This window comes from Podarcis melisellensis (genome assembly GCF_964234715.1).
Source record: "Podarcis melisellensis genome assembly, chromosome: 8".
Lineage (NCBI taxonomy): Eukaryota > Metazoa > Chordata > Lepidosauria > Squamata > Lacertidae > Podarcis > Podarcis melisellensis.
In genome coordinates, this window is record NC_138540.1 from 87,134,027 (window position 1) to 87,153,623 (window position 19,597).

General features: G+C 44.8%; 1 protein-coding gene and 1 pseudogene across 2 annotated transcripts; both read right to left on the bottom strand.

The window, feature by feature from the left end:
* Positions 1–2,286: 2,286 nt before the first annotated feature.
* LOC309376135 (cytochrome P450 2C18-like) lies at positions 2,287–7,228 on the bottom strand. Its single transcript, XM_081922338.1, has 5 exons — positions 6,956–7,228; positions 6,114–6,255; positions 5,235–5,422; positions 3,587–3,728; positions 2,287–3,370 (listed from the first exon to the last, which is right to left on the bottom strand). The coding sequence occupies exons 1-5, from the start codon at positions 7,106–7,108 to the stop codon at positions 3,189–3,191; spliced, it is 807 nt and encodes a 268-aa protein (XP_081778464.1). The 5' UTR covers positions 7,109–7,228; the 3' UTR covers positions 2,287–3,188.
* Positions 7,229–12,798: 5,570 nt separating this feature from the next.
* LOC309375823 (cytochrome P450 2G1 pseudogene) lies at positions 12,799–15,044 on the bottom strand (annotated as a pseudogene). Its single transcript, XR_014173319.1, has 3 exons — positions 14,265–15,044; positions 13,716–13,878; positions 12,799–12,812 (listed from the first exon to the last, which is right to left on the bottom strand). The product of XR_014173319.1 is annotated as a cytochrome P450 2G1 pseudogene (transcript).
* Between the last annotated feature and the right edge of the window lie 4,553 nt (positions 15,045–19,597).

Below are 19,597 nucleotides of genomic sequence, written 5' to 3' on the forward strand. Positions count from 1 at the left end.
ATAATAACTTTCTCCAGTTCTACAATTTCCTTTTGGAGGTCAGGCAAACAGAATCGCACATAGTATTCCAAGGGCAATTGTACCATTGATTCATATATTTATCGAATCATATTAATCAAAGGAGACTGGGCATGTTCACACTTCTTGTGTTCCTGCTTCGTATTCTTTTCCTCACAGCTAGCAATGATTGCTCCACTTTCATTTTCTCGTGTTCTTTAGTGGCAGGGAACAAAAAAAGATACTGAAATTTCTATCATCCATTGAAATCTTTATTTCCACCATCAATCAAGATTTCTGCTTTGCTTTAAACAATTTAATAATTACTTTCTTTTGTTTTTCCAGCAACAGAAGGCGGTACTCCCAAATCTTTAGTCTTTGGGTTGCTTTTCTTTAACATGATGGCAATGGACCTTTGTTGTATGGAAGTCAAGATTGTTCTTGGAACTGGTTTTTGGTCATTGTCACTGATATGGTGTCTCCCTCTCCAGCTACTGGTGACGTGGGGCAGCACCTGCCATTTCTGAACTATGCTTTGTTGTCTGGAATTTAAGATTGCTCCCCAGACTGGTGCTTTTTTGTGGGTGTATTCTGCAACAGGGACGCAGGTGGCGCTGTGGGTTAAAGCCTCAGCGCCTAGGACTTGCCGATCGAAAGGTCGGCGGTTCGAATCCCTGCGGCGGGGTGCGCTCCCGCTGCTCGGTCCCAGCGCCTGCCAACCTAGCAGTTCGAAAGCACCTCCGGGTGCAAGTAGATAAATAGGGACCGCTTACCAGCGGGAAGGTAAACGCCGTTTCCGTGTGCAGCTCTGGCTCGCCAGAGCAGCAATGTCACGCTGGCCACGTGACCCGGAAGTGTCTGCGGACAGCGCTGGCCCCTGGCCTCTAGAGTGAGATGGGCGCACAACCGCAGAGTCTGTCAAGACTGGCCCGTACGGGCAGGGGTGCCTTTACCTTTTTATTCTGCAACATGCCAATAATAATGCATTCTCAAGGGATTTATACTGGACTACCAGCAGGTGGCGCTGTGGTCTAAGACTCTAAACCACAGAACCTAGGGCTTGCTGATCAGAAGGTCGACGGTTCAAATCCCCGCGATGGGGTGAGCGCCCGTTGCTCAGTCCCTGCTCCTGCCAACCTAGCAGTTCGAAAGCGGCTTAGACATGCTGGCCACATGACCTGGAAGCTGTACGCCAGCTCCCTCGACCAATCAAGCGAGATGAGCGCCGCAAACCCAGAGTCGGCCATGATTGGACCTAAAGGTCAGGGGTCCCTTTTCCTTTTTACCCACGCAACATTCCACTTTATTAGTAATTCTCCAACGTTTTCCCAATGCAACTGCATGATTGCTGCCAAGAGGAGCACACTTGTGCTGTAGCACAACGAAAGCAAGATATAAAGCAATGCTCCACAACATCTGTCATGTGAAAAGACCCAGGATGGTTTTTTAAAAAAATATTTACTTGGTTTTTCAAATTAAAATTTTGCAGAGATATATCAAATATTAATCATAAAAACAAGATTGCAAGGAATCTCCTGGTCTTCCATCCTCCCCTTTGTGGGTCCTATTATTGTTCATTTCCTCCCGCATCTTTTATGATGATCCAAATCTTTTACATCTCCACTGTGTCTGGAATCCACCCTTAAATTACAACAGATATTCCAACCCTATTAACCATTTTAAATGTTTACAATGGTCTTTAAGATAAGTTATCAATTTCCCCCACTCCTTATTTAAATTTCGGTCTTCCTGATTTCTGATTCTTCCAGTCATTTTGCCATTTCAGCATAGTCCAACAACTTCATGCGCCATTCTTCTCTGGTAGGAACTTTATCCCCATCTCTGGACCAATAACATCCGTGCAGCCATGGTCGCATAGATAGTTTTTTCTGATACCTTGTGATTTCAGCACCTAGAATTCCTAAAAAGATAGCTACAGGTTCTTTAGCAAAGGTTATTTTAAACATTTTTTCAATTTATTATATATCATTTCCCAAAATCCTTTTACCACCTTACAATTGCACCACATATGATAGAAGGAGCCTTCTTTTTCTTTACATTTCCAGCATACATTTGAGCATGTTTTATCCATTTGTGGTAATTTACTATGAGTTAAATACCATCAATGCATTATTTTCATATGCAACATATATTTATATGCAAATATAAATTGTTGGTATACTCTAAAGACAGAGGCAGATGAGGAGTCCTGTCTATGCTGGCTAAGGGAATGGATGATGTTTTAGACCTGGAAAAGTCCCATGGTTTTAGCAGGAGACCTCTTGCAAACAACAAAATATGAATGCTTGTGTTTGCAGGAGCAAACAGTACTGAAATCATGATCCCATATGTTGTTGTTGTTGTTTAGTTGTTTAGTCATGTCTGACTCTTCGTGAGCCCATGGACCAGAGCACGCCAGGCACTTATAACCACCCCAACTGCACCACGAGCACAGATCATGAACAATGCTCAGTAAAAATAATGTCTGGAGGGGCCATTCCATGATTCCTTCCCCCTAAATCATTTCATTATCATTTGACTTGCTCTAAGGAAGGACATTTTTGCCTTTGTATCTCTCTCTCTTTTTTTTTTACTTTGAATGCATATGTATACTAAGACAGAACACTGAGTCTATATGTACAAGAACTTCCACCTTATCCCCTTCTGGAATTCCATTAGGGTTAAGACTAGGTTTACATTGTGGATTATCAAGCTCCTTTAGTAAGTCCAAATTTGTCTCATTTGCCTGACTGAGTTTCAAATTCAATACCTCAACTTTTCCCCCTAGGTGAACTACCTCAGTTGTCATTTCTTTGATATTCAAATTATGAAGTTCACTTTCAAGATCTTTGCTTTCTTCTCCTGGGTAATAATCCTTTTACCTTTTTCTACCATGAGAACAATCAGAAACAGAAGAAATTCAGAATGGGCAGATTCCTTTTATATTGAGATCTGTGCATACGGCAATTTAGTCGTAGAGATTTTCAAAACAGTTTTTCAACCATAAAACATTTACACTGAAATCTATGCTGCAGGTTTTCAAAGCAGTTATTCAGACACAAACCTTCATTGTGTCAATATTATCACCAAATCAGAGAGACAGAAAGGAGTTCAGATTAAGAAGAAACACACACAAGGGACAGTCCCCCCGAGTCTCCCAGAGATTTCAGCTCTCTTGTATCAAGGACCATTCACCGTGGAACCACGCAAAGCTGATAATGCCGGGGAGCGTGTCCATTACTTTCCACTTCTGGTGCAATGTCAATTTCTTCCCGCTGCTTGGGCGTTTTCAGATGGAAGTTTTGCAACAGTGTTGTAAGGAACACAAAAATCATCATACGGGCCATACCTTCACCAGGGCAAGCTCTTTTTCCTGGAAAACCAAGAAACAGGAGTTCCATTTATATATACAGGGTGACTCCTAACCCAATATTTCCCAGGCCATACAATCCAGCATTTTTTGCTCTTCTTTTCCATCCCCCTCTCTTTCCCACTACAGATCCTTAGATTCCCCCGAAGGTTAAGCCAAGCCAGCCCTCTCATTCGCTCCTCCTCCCTATTCTGGACATATAAAACAGAGTCCCATCACCTGCTCCGAATGGCAGAAAGGCTTCCACCTTCTTGAAGGCCCCGTTTTCATCCAGGAAGTGGCCAGGATTGAACTTCCTGGGTGTCTCATAGTACTTGGAGCTCTTCATGATGGATGACAGGAAAGGAATAACGGTGGTGCCCTGCAGAGGAAAGACAGAGACCCCGGAGGCAACGGTTACTGCAACTGGCCCAGTTCAGATATTTCCTCTTTAGCCTGCCTTTATCCCTAGTTCAAATCCCTTAAGGATTTGCTGATTAGGAGATGGTACCCTCCATAGGGAATCATTCAATTTATCTGAATCACTACATGTGGCCTGGGAAGAGTCTCATGGCTTGGCAGGAGTCAGGGACATATAGTGGTACCTTGGTCCTCGAACTTAATCTGTTCCAGGAGTCCATTCAACTCCTGAAAACTGTAACAGTTACAGAACTATACTGGGAAATAAGCTTCTATCGGAGCCCTGATAGAGGTTCAGTTAAAACATTGCAGGCCTTGCCCTGGGTAGCTGCAGGACCCCACCTCATGATCCCACCTCTCCGGATTACATCCTTCCAGTTCAAGAGTTGAGTACAAATGAAACAATCTCTCATTCTTCCAGCCCAGAAGCTGTGCATGTGTAGGAACAGTTCTCACCGTGATGACCTTGCCCCCTGGTGTAAACAAACCAGCATTCCCACAGCTTCTGGAAACTTCTGGTAACTTTTAGCAACTTTGAGTGTTCTTTCTGGGAATGAATGTCTCAACACAACATTCCCTCCACTGTCAAAGGCAGCATGCCTCAAAGCACCAGTGGCTGGACTGACACAAGCGCGGAGAGGGCTCTTGTCCTCCAGTTCTGCCTGTACGCTTCACATGGGCATCTGTGGGATGAAGGTGCTAGACTTGTTGGGCCTGTGGCCTCATCAAGCAGGTTCTTCTTATGTTTCCTTTAAAATACTAGCATTACTTTAGTTCAAACTACTTCAAATATAGGAGTAAAGATGGCTGAAGTAATCTAAGGTAGGTTAGTGCAGTTATTACAGGATGTACTGATGTATACTGATGTACATCACTGCCCTCCTAGAGTCCTTTCCCACTGATGAGGGATTGCTTTTAGGCAATTAGGGGAAATCTGAACTCTCCACTTAGTCCTTTGGGTGCTGCAAACTGACAACTCCTTCTTCCTCTAGATGCTTCCTCCTTCTGCTTCCTCTACATCTGAGCCACTGTAGATTTTGAACTCATGGTGATGTGGATACCTGGCTATTGTTTGGAAAGCAGACGCGCACACCTCCATCTCTAAGGTCTTATCCAAACTTACCTTTCCTCCGCTTTTTCCAGGCATGGTACATGCTCCATGTCTGAGTGTTGTGTTCTTGTTCTTCATGTTGTTGTTGCTGCTCGGGAACTTTCCGTGTGAAAAACCACTCTTTAAAGCTCAATTGGAGCAAATGGCAACCCACAGAAAACCCAAAGTGATGTTTGCTCCAACTGAGCGGCAAAGAGCAGGTTTTTGTGCAGCGAAAAGCAACAAAACACAAACATGGAGCTTCTAAACGCAGACGTTTGTCTGGAAAGAGTGGGGCAAAAGCTAAGTGTGGATAAGCCCTAAGCTGCAGGCGTAAATCTAAACTAATATTTCTGTTCGCCACACGACTCACTTTACCTTGGGAATGGTGAACCCTCGGAAATGTGCTTCCTGGGTGACCATATGAGGAGCTGCCACTGGTGAGGTGTCTAGAAACCGCTGGATCTCACTGATGAAGGCTTCTGTGTAGGGCATCTGATTCCGGTCCTCATAGGAGGGGCTGCGGTTCCTCCCGATGACCTGCTCAATCTCCTCTTGGATGTTTGCTATAAACAATACGGTGGGATTAGAGCTAACAGGCCATAGGAATTGTTAAATATAATTATAGGAGGAGGAAACATGGCTCAGTAGTTTAGAGGTTTGTAAAACCCTACATCAATTTAATATCAAGGCAGCATAGAAAGTATGAGCAAGATGGACCTCCCTGCTTTGCATGTAGAAGGCTTGTTCTCTGGGTTCTCCGGTTACCAGAATAATGTAGAAGGAGATGGAAAGGACCGTTCTTGCACACAGTCAGGGAGCAGGAGGGGCCTACAGACAGTTGCACATGGCAAAGGAAGACGTGCTCTGCAGCAGTGTGGAAGCAGGGGAAGTACAGGAGTGGAGGGTTGCCCTCAGTGCTATTTTTATAGAAAAAGAGGTGCCAGAACTCACCATTTTCTCTTAGAATGGCAATGGCAGCCACCTGAGAAGTGCCAGAACTGAGTTCCTGTGAGTTCCCCCTGGAATAAAAACCCTGGTTGCCCACCTCCAATATTTTCTTCAAGTTGGTGCCTATAAGTCCCAGTGTGATCAAAGGAAGGAACTAGGGTTCTGACCCAGTTGAAGGGAGAAGATCCCATCAGTTAGAGCTGGAAAAAGAGAGTCCTGGTTTATTTAGCAAGGGAGGAACCCATCAGCCATCCACACAAACAGGAAACAAGAGTGAGCGCAACAGATTTGACCTTGCTTTTTTACCTTCCATTTCTGGGTATCGGAGGAGGACAAGAAGCCCTTGTCTGATGGTGTTGCTGGTTGTATCTGTCCCTGCAAAGAACAGGTCGAGAACTGTAGCAATCAAGTTTTCATGAATGAATTCTGAAGCTGGGTTTGTTTTCTCCTGACACAGAAAGAAGAAGAAAAGAGCAATGTTATCAAACCTGGGGCTAATTTGTACATCTACAGAATGGTTTTATGGAAAGCTGGCTGGCAAGATTTCCTTTCCAATCTGATTCAAAGTATCACAGGATAGACTGATAAAAAATAACGCTGAATTACAGAGGTATATGAAAAAACAATCTGAAGAAGTGTGCATGCACACGAAAGCTCATACCAAGAACTAACTTAGTTGGTCTTTAAGGTGCTACTGGAAGGAATTTTTTTTGTTTTGACTATGGCAGACCAACACGGCTACCTATCTGTAAGAGGTATATGAGAAGCAGCGTCCTGCTGGCCCATCAAGTCCAGCATCTCACAATGACCAACCAGATGCCAATGGGAAGCTCACAAGCTCAGGAACCAGGTGAAACTACAACAAGTGGAGAACTGTGCCGGTAGAACTTAGCCATTGAGCAGGGAAGGTGTTAATTCAAAGAGTGGGGGCAGGTGTTTGGGGGCATATCTTTCATGTTGTGCTGTTTCCCCAGTTGTGTCTTCTACAAAAGAAATGAGAGCTAGGGAGAGCTTGGCAGAACCTGAGGAATAATGGAATTGTAAGGTTGGAAGGGACCACAAAGGTCCTTGAGTCACAGGGGCGATGAGGAAGACGCAGCAATGTTATAAAACAATAGTATTAGCATACAAATCCCAAATACTGCTACCTGCTCCATTTTGGCCAGGAAGCAGTCAATGAAGTCCCGAGGGCAATTTAGATCGAAGGACTCCTGGTGCATCTTGACCCTCTGAGAGATGAAGTGTGTTAACTTCTTTATGTACCTGGGCATTTTTTGCTGAGGCCCAGGCAGGATCTGCATTAAGCTTGGGAAAAAATTGCAGATCTGTGAAGAAAAAGGACATGCGGCCTCATCAAGACCTACCCATCCTTATTGCCATGCATCCCATGTTCTGGAACTTAATATTCAGCTCCTGAACCATGTCCCGTCCTCCAGAAGCAAAATGAGCAATTACGTTTATGAGAAATTTAGGCAGAGGCAGCTGAGGGCATGAACCAGCTTACACTCTTCCTTCCTGTGGTTATACAGGAAGCAGCCTGTGACATCCAAGAGACATCCCACCACTTCCTTACCTGTAACCAGGTGGACAACATAATTGATGAGGTTTTCTTAATCGTGTCAAGTAAAAAGATGAAGTCCTTGTCTTCATATTCAAACCGGTTGCCAAAAACAATGGAGCACATAACGTTAGAGACGGCATGACTGAGGTGAATGGTTGGATCAAATGGGTGCCCTGAGGAGGAGGAAAGGAGTTTTCACATAATGGGCTGAAAATTTCCATTCTTTCCTATGCGATCATTTCTGATCTGTGATTTGTCCAGTGTCTCTGGCCCCCAACCCTCCATAGTTTCTTCTTGAAATGGCTGCAGCTAACCAGCAAAAGAGAGTCAAAGCAAAAGCGGATTTGTCCAATCCTTACTACTCTCTGATTTATCCGACTACTCTCCCTCCCTCCATGCATGGTTTCTGCTGGAACATGGCTGCTGCAGAGTGGGCAAACTCTGGCTGTTCAGATATCTGCATCTGTGCAGTACATAGCAAGGTTGTGAGATAACCAGCCTCATATAACCAACATGATTAAGTCTAATAAACACATGAAGGGCTTAAGACCATAGAGTAAGCTGTCCTGTCAGGCTTATCACACCCTGGTATTCTTCAAGTGTAATGGAGAAAATGATCTTGTGGCTAGTCTTGAAACACCTTAATTTATTGTTGTTTCAAGCATCATGGTCATAGTGACTAGTCTTAAAGTAAGAGTCAATGGCCAGTTTGGTTGATTTCTGTATGTGGAAAGGGTGGGGCACCATCTTGGTCTTTTTGTCATGCGTCGAAATGTCTTGGAGTGGTAATGTTCATGAGGATGAGCTCCTCAGAAAAACAGTGTTGGTGTTGCTGTGGTTCTATTCCTTTCCTTCCTCTGTAATTTGTGAACTGCCCTCCACCCCTTGCCTTGAGGTGGGAACGGAGACTGGGGATATGGAAGGTGGCCAGGGAACTGGGTGTGAGGTGACAGGAAAAGGGTGACTTCAGCAAGGGTTGCTGGGGAGAAGAAGGAGGAAGAAAGACTGGGATCCATCTTGGGCAGGATCCTCTTGAAGGATCATGCTGCAAGATCTGGACTTCCTTAAAGCTACAATGGTCTCCGCCGTGTCTCAATTCTCCAAAGGGACACAGACCCTGGGTCTTAACTGAAATCTATCTAGTCTGTGTGTACACACAAACATTCTGCACCTAAAACTCAACTCAGTTAAAAATCATGAATGGGCTTTTTAGTAGGGTTGCCATATTCCCAAAAGATCCAGACAAAGTTGTTGAGTTTTGGGGAACATCTCCCCCAAAATATTAAGTTTTGGGGCTTTTTGGTAATTTTTATTGATTTTATTTTAAAAATTACCCTTCCCTTGCCATCATAGCTGTCAACTTTTGCCTTTTCTTGCAAGGAATCCTATTCGGAATAAGGGAAATGTTGACAGCGATGCCTTGCCATACATCTGGGTTTTCCCAGACATTTTGCCAATTCGCCAAAAATCTGCCTAGACGCCACTCTGCTGCCCAAATCCCAGTTGTGTCTGGGAAAATGAATTTTAACAGGGAGAAATGTAAAGAATTGCACTTGGGCAAAAAAAATGAGAGGCACAAATACAAGATGGGGGACACCTGGCTTGAGAGCAGTACTTGTGAAAAGGATCTAGGAGTCTTGGTTGACCACAAACTTGACATGAGCCAACAGTGTGACGCGGCAGCTAAAAAAGCCAATGCAGTTCTGGGCTGCATCAATAGGAGTATAGCATCTAGATCAAGGGAAATAATAGTGCCACTGTATTCTGCTCTGGTCAGACCTCACCTGGAGTACTGTGTCCAGTTCTGGGCACCACAGTTCAAGAAGGACACTGACAAACTGGAACGTGTCCAGAGGAGGGCAACCAAAATGGTCAAAGGCCTGGAAACGATGCCTTATGAGGAACGGCTAAGGGAGCTGGGCATGTTTAGCCTGGAGAAGAGGAGGTTAAGGGGTGATATGATAGCCATGTTCAAATATATAAAAGGATGTCACATAGAGGAGGGAGAAAGGTTGTTTTCTGCTGCTCCAGAGAAGCGGACACGGAGCAATGGATCCAAACTACAAGAAAGAAGATTCCACCTAAACATTAGGAAGAACTTCCTGACAGTAAGAGCTGTTTGACAGTGGAATTTGCTGCCAAGGAGTGTGGTGGAGTCTCCTTCTTTGGAGGTCTTTAAGCAGAGGCTTGACAACCATATGTCAGGAGTGCTCTGATGGTGTTTCCTGCTTGGCAGGGGGTTGGACTCGATGGCCCTTGTGGTCTCTTCCAACTCTATGATTCTATATGATTCTATGATAAAATACAGGTGTATGGCAGCCCTATCTTTAGGAAGATGGAAGGACATTCAGCAAAAGAATCAAAAGGCATGTATCTTGGAGATTCGCCAAATCTGAGCAGAATTCCATTTTGTTTTCTTAGAAAAAAGAGCACTCCTTCTCTTGGCTACTGTGGCAATATTAAACCTTTTCAGCCTGCTGAGGGAAAGCATAGACGAGTGGCAAGAACATTCACCTTCCGTTTTCCGCAGCACTTGCACCAAGGACTGGGCCTCCTCCTGGATTCGCTCCTCGAGGGATCTCTTCCCCATCCCAAAGTTCCTCAGTGTTAGAAGGGAGAAGCGACGAAGCTGCCTCCAACGTTCTCCGTTGGTTGGAACCACTCCTGGAAATGGAGAGACGCTCCACAAATCAGAGAAGGCAACACGGAAAACACCAGAAGAGAAAAATGGCAGAATGAAAGGAGTAGCAGAGCAGTAAAATAAGAGAAATAAAGGAGGTTGTTATGTACTGAGTTGAATAGGATCCAAACTGCAGCAGTCTGATTGGTCCTAGAACAATGCAGCAGTATGATTGGTCGGCAGGAACCACCCAATCATGCTCCAGATATAAGTGAATCCACAACCTGATTGGCTTACAGTAGAATTCCAGAATTAGCCAATCATGTGCAGCCCATTGTGTAAATAATGTATATAAAGCAGATACTTTGAGGGGACTTTCATTCATTCCTCCTCACCACTATGAGCTGAATAAAGAGCATGAAATCACTTTGCAACTCTGAGTATATTTCAGAGGTGAAAGTGAAGCAGGGGTAGATTAAGAATGGAACGAGTTGGGAGATGTTTGGCCTTGGAAACCTTTTCCTGTTGTCCGTCCGTCCGTCCGTCCGTCCGTCTCCTGGTTGCAGCTCCACCCACCAGTGTCGTGAATATCCTTGGAAAGTCCCCCCTATGGGGGAATGCAGTTTTCAGGCTGAAAAGAGCTCCCAATTCAGGGTCCCGGGACCCCTGGAGCTCTGTGGAACGTACCCAGGGAGACTGCGGCCCCATCCTTTGCCTCCCCCCAAACTAATTTCATGCCGTTTTTGCACGGTATCATAACAAATTTTATGGACTGTTTTAGCGCTGTGCAGTTTTTCAATATATTGGCCAAAATCAGTTTTGAAATCACACTGCAATAATGATTTTGACCCAGCAATGAACAGCAATATACCAATAACGCTGCTAATCTTAGTTGCCTCACACTGAGGGAAAACAAGGCAGCCTATTGCAAAGCTCTCCCTTCCCCTCACACTGATGGAGAACAGGGCAGCTGATCGCCTTCACTTTAAGGCACCATGGCACTATCAGAAGGCAGAGCAACTTTTCTCAGCCAGCGGGAAAGCAGCAGCAGCCACAGAGGGATGAGCATCTTCAATAGCTTCCTGCTGACAGAGGCTTGGTGCACTCATCCGATCCTTCCATCATTCCCACGCCTGTTCTCCAATTTCAGACATCGTGATATATCAGAATTTCGCAGTCTTTAGCTCCTAGTTTAACCAGATATCGCTCAGTCCTAGTCTGTTTTTATCTTGAATGGATTTTACTACTTTATTGTTCGGCGCCCAGCCACACTTCCCGTGGCAAGCCTCTGCAGGTCGTAAAGCAATTAGCAATTAAGCAAAGTTGCACAGCGGTCATGTGTCGAAAGAGCAGTAAATGAGTCCCAAATGCTTCTTCTGTCCTAAAGTCTCTTTATTGAAACAAAATAGCGTATTTACACTCTCCAACTTCCACCTGAGTTAAGCTGCATCTTCTCTCTCTGCTTGCAGCTACGCAACAAACTGCTTTCGATTCCCACTCAGCTCACAGCATCCAAGCTGCTTTCCTCACATCCCGGCTTACTTCCCTTGTAAGCGCCTCCTCTCAGGCTCGAGGCACAGAAGGTTAACCCTTCACTACACCCAACATTTTAGTATACCTAAAATGCTTTGAAGGTCCCAGGCCACAGACAGGTTAGGCTGGCCTCAACCAGAGCCAGGGCTTTTTCAGCTGTGGCTCCGATCTGGTGGAACGCTCTGTCACAAGAGACTAGGGCCCTGCGGGACTTGACATCTTTCCACAGGGCCTGCAAGACAGAGCTGTTCCACCAGGCCTTTGGCCAGGGCACAGCCTGACTCCCTCCTTTAGCAATCCTCACTGAACTTCTAGCCCAATGGTTGCCATTCATTTGATTGGAATTAATTTTATAATGAAATGATTTTAGAATGTTTTATCATTTTACTGTTGTTAGCCGCCCTGAGCCCAGCTTCGGCTGGGGAAGGCGGGATATAAATAAAAAAAATTATTATTATTATTACCGTATTTTTGCTCTATAAGACGCACCAGATCACATGACACACCTAGTTTTTGGAGGAGGAAAACAAGAAGAAAAAAAATCTGAATCTCAGATTCTTTTGGAGCGAATGCAGGCTGCGCAGCTATCCCAGAAGCCAGAACAGCAAGAGGGATCGCTGCGCAGCGAAAGCAGCAATCCCTCTTGCTGTTCTGGCTTCTGGGATAGCTGCGCAGCCTGCATTCGCTCCAAAAGACACATACACATTTCCCCTTACTTTTTAGGAGGGAAAAAGTGAGTCTTATAGAGCAAAAAATACGGTATTTGTTTATTAGGCGAGGCTACCCCACATTTTGTTCAAAAGATTGCTTTCCACAGGTAACTACCATAGAGTTATCAAAATTTTCAAAACTAGGGGCTTCGTAGCTTGGCTTTTGAAATACAGGTGTTCCTTGTTGTAGTTTAGTCGTTTCCGACTCTTCGTGACCCCCTGGACCAGAGCATGCCAGGCACTCCTATCTTCCACTGCCTCCCGCAATTTGGTCAAACTCATGGATCACTGCCTTGCCCTTCATGGATCACTGCCTTGCCGTGGCGAAGGAGCTTGAATAACTCAGAGAAGCTATGAGCTATGCCGTGCAGGGCCACCCAAGATGGACAAGTCATAGTGGAGAGTTTTGACCAAACGTGATCCACCTGGAGCAGGAACCGGCAAGCCACTCCAGTATCCCTCCCAAGAAAACTCCATGGTGTTCCTTAGGAATTAGGTAATTAGAAAGCACTGTCATAGAAGACCTAAAAAATCTTTGGATTTCTGTCATCCAGAGGAAATCAAGTTTTATAGTGCTACCCCTGGAGATGGCACAACGGAACAAGACAAATTCATGCCTGCACCTCTCTTCAGACTGCTTGTGATTCTTTAAGCCTCACCCTTGTCTCCCATCACTCCCGGCACATTCACAAAGCCAGAAAGGGATAACAGGAAGGAAAGGAACATAGAAATCTTCCTTAGATACATAGAGTTGGAAGGGATGCCCCTGGTCTTCTGGTCCAGCCCTCTGCAATGCAGGAATGCCTTCCACCGGATCAGCAAACTCAGCAAACTGACTGGTAGCTGCTCTCCAGGGTCTCGTGCAAACGCCAAAGACTGCAGTTGGGACATTCTGCATGCAAAAGCAGGTACTCTACCACAACCCTTCCTGAACTACTCTGAGGTTTAGGGGTATAGGGTGGTATATAGATTGATTAATCACCATATTTTTGCTTTATAAGACGCACCAGACCATAAGACGCACCTAGTTTTTGGAAGAGGAAAACAAGAAGAAAAAAAATCTGAATCCCGGAAGCCAGGACAAAAAGCGGGATCGCTGCGCAGCGACCCCACTTGCTGTCCTGGTTTATGGGATAGCCGCACACAGCCTCTCCCGGGCAGTGGGAGGAAGGCTCCCCCAAGAGCCGCACTCCCTTTAAAGAGCGCGTGGGGGCTTTTCCCCAAGGAGGGAGAAGGGCAACCCCTCTCCCTCCTGGGGGAAAAGCCCCAGGAGCCGCACACACGCTCCACGCGGCTCTTTAAAGGGAGCGCTGAGCAGAGCCTCCCGCCTGCATTTACTCCGTAAGACGCACACACATTTCCCCTTACTTTTTAGGAGGGGGAAAGTGCATCTTATAGAGTGAAAAATATGGTAATTAATTAGTTAATTAAAAGCCTTCCTCTAACATTGCAAGGCAAATTTCTGTTCTCATGCTGCCACTCACCGTATTTTGTCAAGGTGTCATCCAAGACCTGTATCGGTCCCCTTCCTCCAAATGCTTCTGCGTTATCAACAAGCGCTTCCTTGATGGCTTCATAACCGCACAGCACCACAATTGGCCGGGAGCCCATGTAGACAGTGAAGACTGGACCATACTGCTCCCGGAACTGCCAAGAGACAAAAAACACACCTGATACTTGGGTGGAAAGCGACAGCGTGAAAGGGTGTGATTCGGTGGAAGACCACGTGCTTTGCATGCAGAAGGACCCAAGTCCAGTCCCTGCCATCTAAAACCCTGGACAGCTGCTGCCGGACAGTGCAGAGCAGAAAAAAAAATGACTAGATGGATCAGTAATCTGAATCTGTATAAGGCAGTTTCCTCTTTTTCTGCAGTAATAAATCAAGAGACCAATCAATCAATCAATCACACCTCAGGACGAGGATCCGTGGATGGGGGCATGTGGTTCACACCCTCTCAAAATTGTGAGCCTTGGGCCATGGCCCCCTTGTCTCCCCCCCCCCCCAACGCTGCGCAGGAGAGACCCACACTCACCTTCTGAAAAGACGCGATGATGTCCCAAATATTCAACTGGAGCAAGTTGCCCAGCAAAGGCAACGGGGTGGGGCCTGGGGGCAGCTTGCCCTTTGTGGCATCTCTCCTCCGGATTAGGATAAGCAAGAAGGTGATGCAGGAGACCAGCAAGAAGGACAACACTCCAAAGAGATCCATTTGGGAGTAGACGGCCCTCGATGAGTTTGCTGCTCCTGGTACAGTACTTTGGTTCTGCAAAGAAGTGGATGGGCATCCTAAGTGCTGCCTGTAAATCAAAGGGGCCTCCCCCTCACAGAGATGGACAATTTTTTTTTTTTTGTAAAAGTGCAAGCAGAAAGAATAAAAACCTGTAATTCAGGATAATTTCGAATTGCACAAGCATTTCTCTGGGCAATGCTGCTAGAAAGTTACATGCCCCTATGGGACTCTCCCTTCCTGTCCATGAATGAGGAAGGGAGATTAGAAAGATTAGAAACTCAAGATGCCTGCAGCATCTCAGTATTATGGAGGACAGAGTCAGAACCTTAAGTCTGTGCAAATGAAGTGGATTAAAGCAACAAATCCACTTTAAAAAGAGAGGGTGGTCCTTTTTGCAGTTTGGAAAGCAGCAGGGGAATGCATTGCAAAAAGTGGAATGAACAAATCATTGTCAGGAAGGTGTGTGAAGGCCTTGCAATCAAATCAGGGTGCATGCTCATTGCCATATAGCCAACCCCTAAGCAAAGCAGACACGGGTGGCGCTATGGTCTAAACCACTGAGCCTAGGGCTTGCCGACTGGAAGGTCAAGAAAGCGAGAGCCGTTTGCGACTGGACTTAACTGTCAGGGGTCCCTTTACCTTTTAAGCAAAACAGAACTAGGGCCTCAGCAAGATCACCTGCTCCATCCACTGGAAGATCCCCCCAGAGCAGTCAGGAATCCCCCAGATTCCATCAGTCTCCAAGGCCACACCATTATGCTCTCTGGGTGCATTGTGGGCAATGCACAACCGCTGTTCACTCTGGGTGACAGTATATGCACGTATGTTTGTTTACAGTTGCCCCATTTAAGAAGGACATGCTGGATGTGGCCCACTTAATCTAGCATCCTCTTCTCAGAGTGAGTGACCAGGTTCCTGTGAAGAAACCAACAAGCCCTCTCCCGCTCCGGTGTTTTTCCAACAACTGAGATTCAGATGCTCTGTGGAGGCAGAGCATAGGCATCCTGGCTAGCAGCCTATCAATAACTGTCTCCTCCATCCCCTTCTTCTTCTTCTTGCAATGGCAGTATTTGTTTATATTTAAAATTGCAAAAACATGTCAGTACACAATGGTTTGGGAGGGACGTGGGTGGCGCTGTGGGTTAAACCACAGAGCCTAGGACTTGCCGATCAGAAGGTTGGCGGTTCAAATCCCTGCCACGGGGTGAGCTCCCGTTGCTCGGTCCCTGATGGGGTGCTATGATCCTATGATCTCACTCCCTAATAGAAAATGCACAGAGAAACGCCAGAAAATTTGGATTCATTTATCTAAGGTGAGAAAACACTTATCTGATGTCCGTTTTTCACAAACAATTTGACTGGAAATAATAACTCTTGTAAATTCTCATTTCTAGACGTATGTTGGAAAAAGAAACATAAAAGAATTGAATGATACAGACTTCCAACAGATTTATATTCCTTAAAAAATCGAGGTATGGAACCAAATATCATGATATGCATTAATACACTTTAGTATGTATATACTTCATTATATTTATGATTTATGGTATTGGAGAACCTTGATTTATTTTGACATATTATTTGATATTACCAGCTGAAGAAGGCGTTTACTCCGAAACAGGGCCCTGTCCTGGTCACCACTACTGAGTCGTACATCTGATTCATACTCCGGATACTTCTCTTTGGCCCTATTTGATTCTTTATTCTGATTTTATATAATATGGATTCTTTTTGACTGCCATTGAGACTTGTATGAAACAATTGTTGTGTACTGGTATTTTATGTACCTTTATACTATATCACTGCATATTTGAAACTACATTATTTCTGTACTTAAACGTTGTGTTTAAATTTACTATTATTTTAAAACTGTCACACTTATGTTCGATATCGATCTGCCGAGCTTGATCGATGAGCCGTGACCTCTGATTGCTTTACGATCGTCAATCAGCAGTTTATAACGGGTCCGGCACACTTCTTCAAAAGCTGCGCCACTGTTGCTCCCTTCAGGTCACGGCTTAGCAGAGTAGAACACAGCGGTGTAAAGCAGTCTTACTTCCTTCAAGCAAGCATACACAGACAGCTCTGTCTATTTACAGCTCTTTATTGAAACATTTCAGCCATCACTGCTGGCAGCCATTGCAAACATGTCTCTCTCTCAGATACACAGAGAGAACTGAACGTACAGGAAACAAGCTCCTCCTCAGTTTCCAAAACTGACGTCAGTAGGTGACGCACTCACTCAGAACACTTAACCATTTAAGTTCTGAACTATCACACGTTGTGTTTAAATTAATATCAGTTTAAAACTGTTATTCTTAGCAGAATATACACGTTTTTCTTTTCAACTCTCGAGTAGGAATTATTCCTTGTATTGAAACTTTTGGCCAGAGCTCTTGGTATATCCGTTTTAATGATCCTACACATGACTGTGGCCTGATGGGAAGTCTTGCACATGACTGTGGCCTGATGGGAAGTCTTGCTTCTAAGCTTCGCTTCTGTACATAATGCTGCACAAACCATTCTAATACTAAGACATTCACTCATCACCTTAGAATGTTCAGTTCACATTGAGTTCAGGGAAAACATTGTACTTTGACCTGTTCTTAAATGCATAGTTGATCACATCTACGGAACATGCTTGTTATGCTCTTTTAAGTCTCCTATATCAATCATTAGTAATTGTTTTAAGTCCTACTATATTAATCACAAGTTATAATTTACCGGTAATTAGGAGGTTTTTTCATGCCTGTCTAGTTTTGTGCTCCCTTTCCCAGCCTTTAATCTATTGGTGATTAATGACTATATGCAACCCTTTGCTTTGTACTTGTGTTGACCAATCAGCAATAAGCACATACGTGGCAATGCTGTAATATTCAATAAAAGGGTCTCCTCGAGACTTGCTCGAGAGGTGCCTCCCATATGACGCTCACCACTCGTCTGTCGTTATTTCAACCCAACAGCTCCTGCCCACCTAGCCGTTCGAAAGTACGTCAAAGTGCAAGTAGATAAATATCAAAGTGCAATCAGAAGTCATTTGAGTCTGCAAGCTAAGAACCCGTTTATAGCTTGTTCTTCCTTATTCTTTACTTTTATGGCGTGATGCAACTTTAAAATCATTTGAACTTGTTGAACTCCCTGCTTGCTTTAGATGGTGAGAAAGCACCAATCAATTTGTGACAGGATTCCTATTGGGGCCACATTACGAAACATTATCTCAGAAGCATTTCTACATGTAGCAGTGGACCTACATTTTGGGGGCCCTGAAACTTGGGGGGGCCTTGCAAGTGGCAACCAAGTCTGGGTAACCCCTGTCCTCTTCTTCAATGCTGCTTTTCCATGACGGATCATGGCACTCTTACAACATCTATGCTACTGACTCTCAAACTTTGGAATTGTTGAAATATGTTGTTGTTGTTTAGTCATTTAGTCGTGTCCGCCTCTTCGTGACCCCCTGAACCAGAGCACGCCAGGCACTCCTGTCTTCCATTGCCTCCCGCAGTTTGGTCAAACTCATGCTGGCAGCTTCGAGAACACTGTCCCACCATCTCATCCTCTGCCGTCCCCTTCTCCTTGCGCCCTCCATCTTTCCCAGCATCAGGGTCTTTTCGAGGGAGTCTTCTCTTCTCATGAGGTGGCCAAAGTCTTGGAGCCTCAGCTTCAGGATCTGTCCTTCCAGTGAGCACTCAGGGCTGATTTCCTTCAGAATGGAGAGGTTTGATCTTCTTGCAGTCCATGGGACTCTCAAGAGTCTCCTCCAGCGAATTCGCAACTGAATTGTTGAAATATATGCAACAACAAAAAAATCAATTTGAGTCGTACCAAAAAAAATTCCTTCCAGTAGCACCTTAAAGACCAACTAAGTTAGTTGGTCTTTAAGGTGCTACTGGAAGGAATTTTGTTTTGTTTTGACTATGGCAGACTAACACGGCTACCTATCTGTAACTGGAATTTGAGTCGTGTCACTCAAATTGGGTCTACTAGACCCCAAGTTTTATAGCAGTGTGGAATAAAGTCGCTTCTGGGGCCCCTCTAGGATTAAGGGCCCCGAAGCTTAAGCTCCATTTGTTTCAGAGTAGATCCACCCCCGCCTACATGATTATAGCAGACTGAGGGGAACCAGGAGATCGGGGACAAGCCAGTGGTCACTGCTAAAGAAGAGCAAGTCAGAATCAAACACTAACCAAAGATGCAGAAACATGCCAGAGCCCAGGAAGACCTCACTGCTTAAACAAGGCTCAGCTGGAGGCTCAGGGTGGGGGGGCAAAGCCTTTTCTTTTAAAAAAAATCTTTTTTATTAGTTTTCTGAAATATACTTGGAGTCTGGATTTCATGCTCTTTATTCAGCTCATAGTGGTGAGGAGGAATAGAAGTTCCCCCAGAATGTCTGCTTTATATACATTATTTACACAATGGGCCCCACGTGATTGGCTAATTCCGGGATTCACCTGTAGGCCAATCAGGTTGCAGATTCACTTCCACCTGGAGCTGGATTGGGTGGCTCCTGTGGACCAATCAGACTGTTGCATTCTGAATCCTATTGTTCTGGGACCAATCAGACTGCTGCATTCTGAATCCTATTGTTCTAGGACCAATCAGACTGCTGCATTCTGAACCCTATTGTTCTAGGACCAATCAGACTGCTGCATTTTGGATCCTATTCAACTCAGTACATAACATTTTCCAATAAAAAACAGCCAATCAACATATACAATCATAATGCAATTAAAACAAGAAACTTTTTTTTTAAAAGACCAAATTATAATCCAAATTGTAATTATTAATTTTTCGGGGCTCCCCATAGTCTGGACCTCTGAAGCCTATCTCCAAATCTTCAGTCCTGCCTCTCCTCATTGTTTTCATATTTTCCACATCCCGATTTTAACTCTTTAAAGTTCTCCGTCCCTGGCTCTACGATTCTCAATCACGTCAGAAATAATATATCCTTTTGTCCGTTGAATACAGCTTTCTTTATGTATATTTATATTTTTCTAACTGTCTATTTGCCAGCGCAGCTTCCCCTGACTCCATTCCAATCTTCCAATCCAGGCTGTGGGGCAAAGCCTTTTCTATCCCTTCCTACCCGAAAGGATCCAATGGCCAGCTTCCCATTGCCTCTCCCTAGGCACCACTGT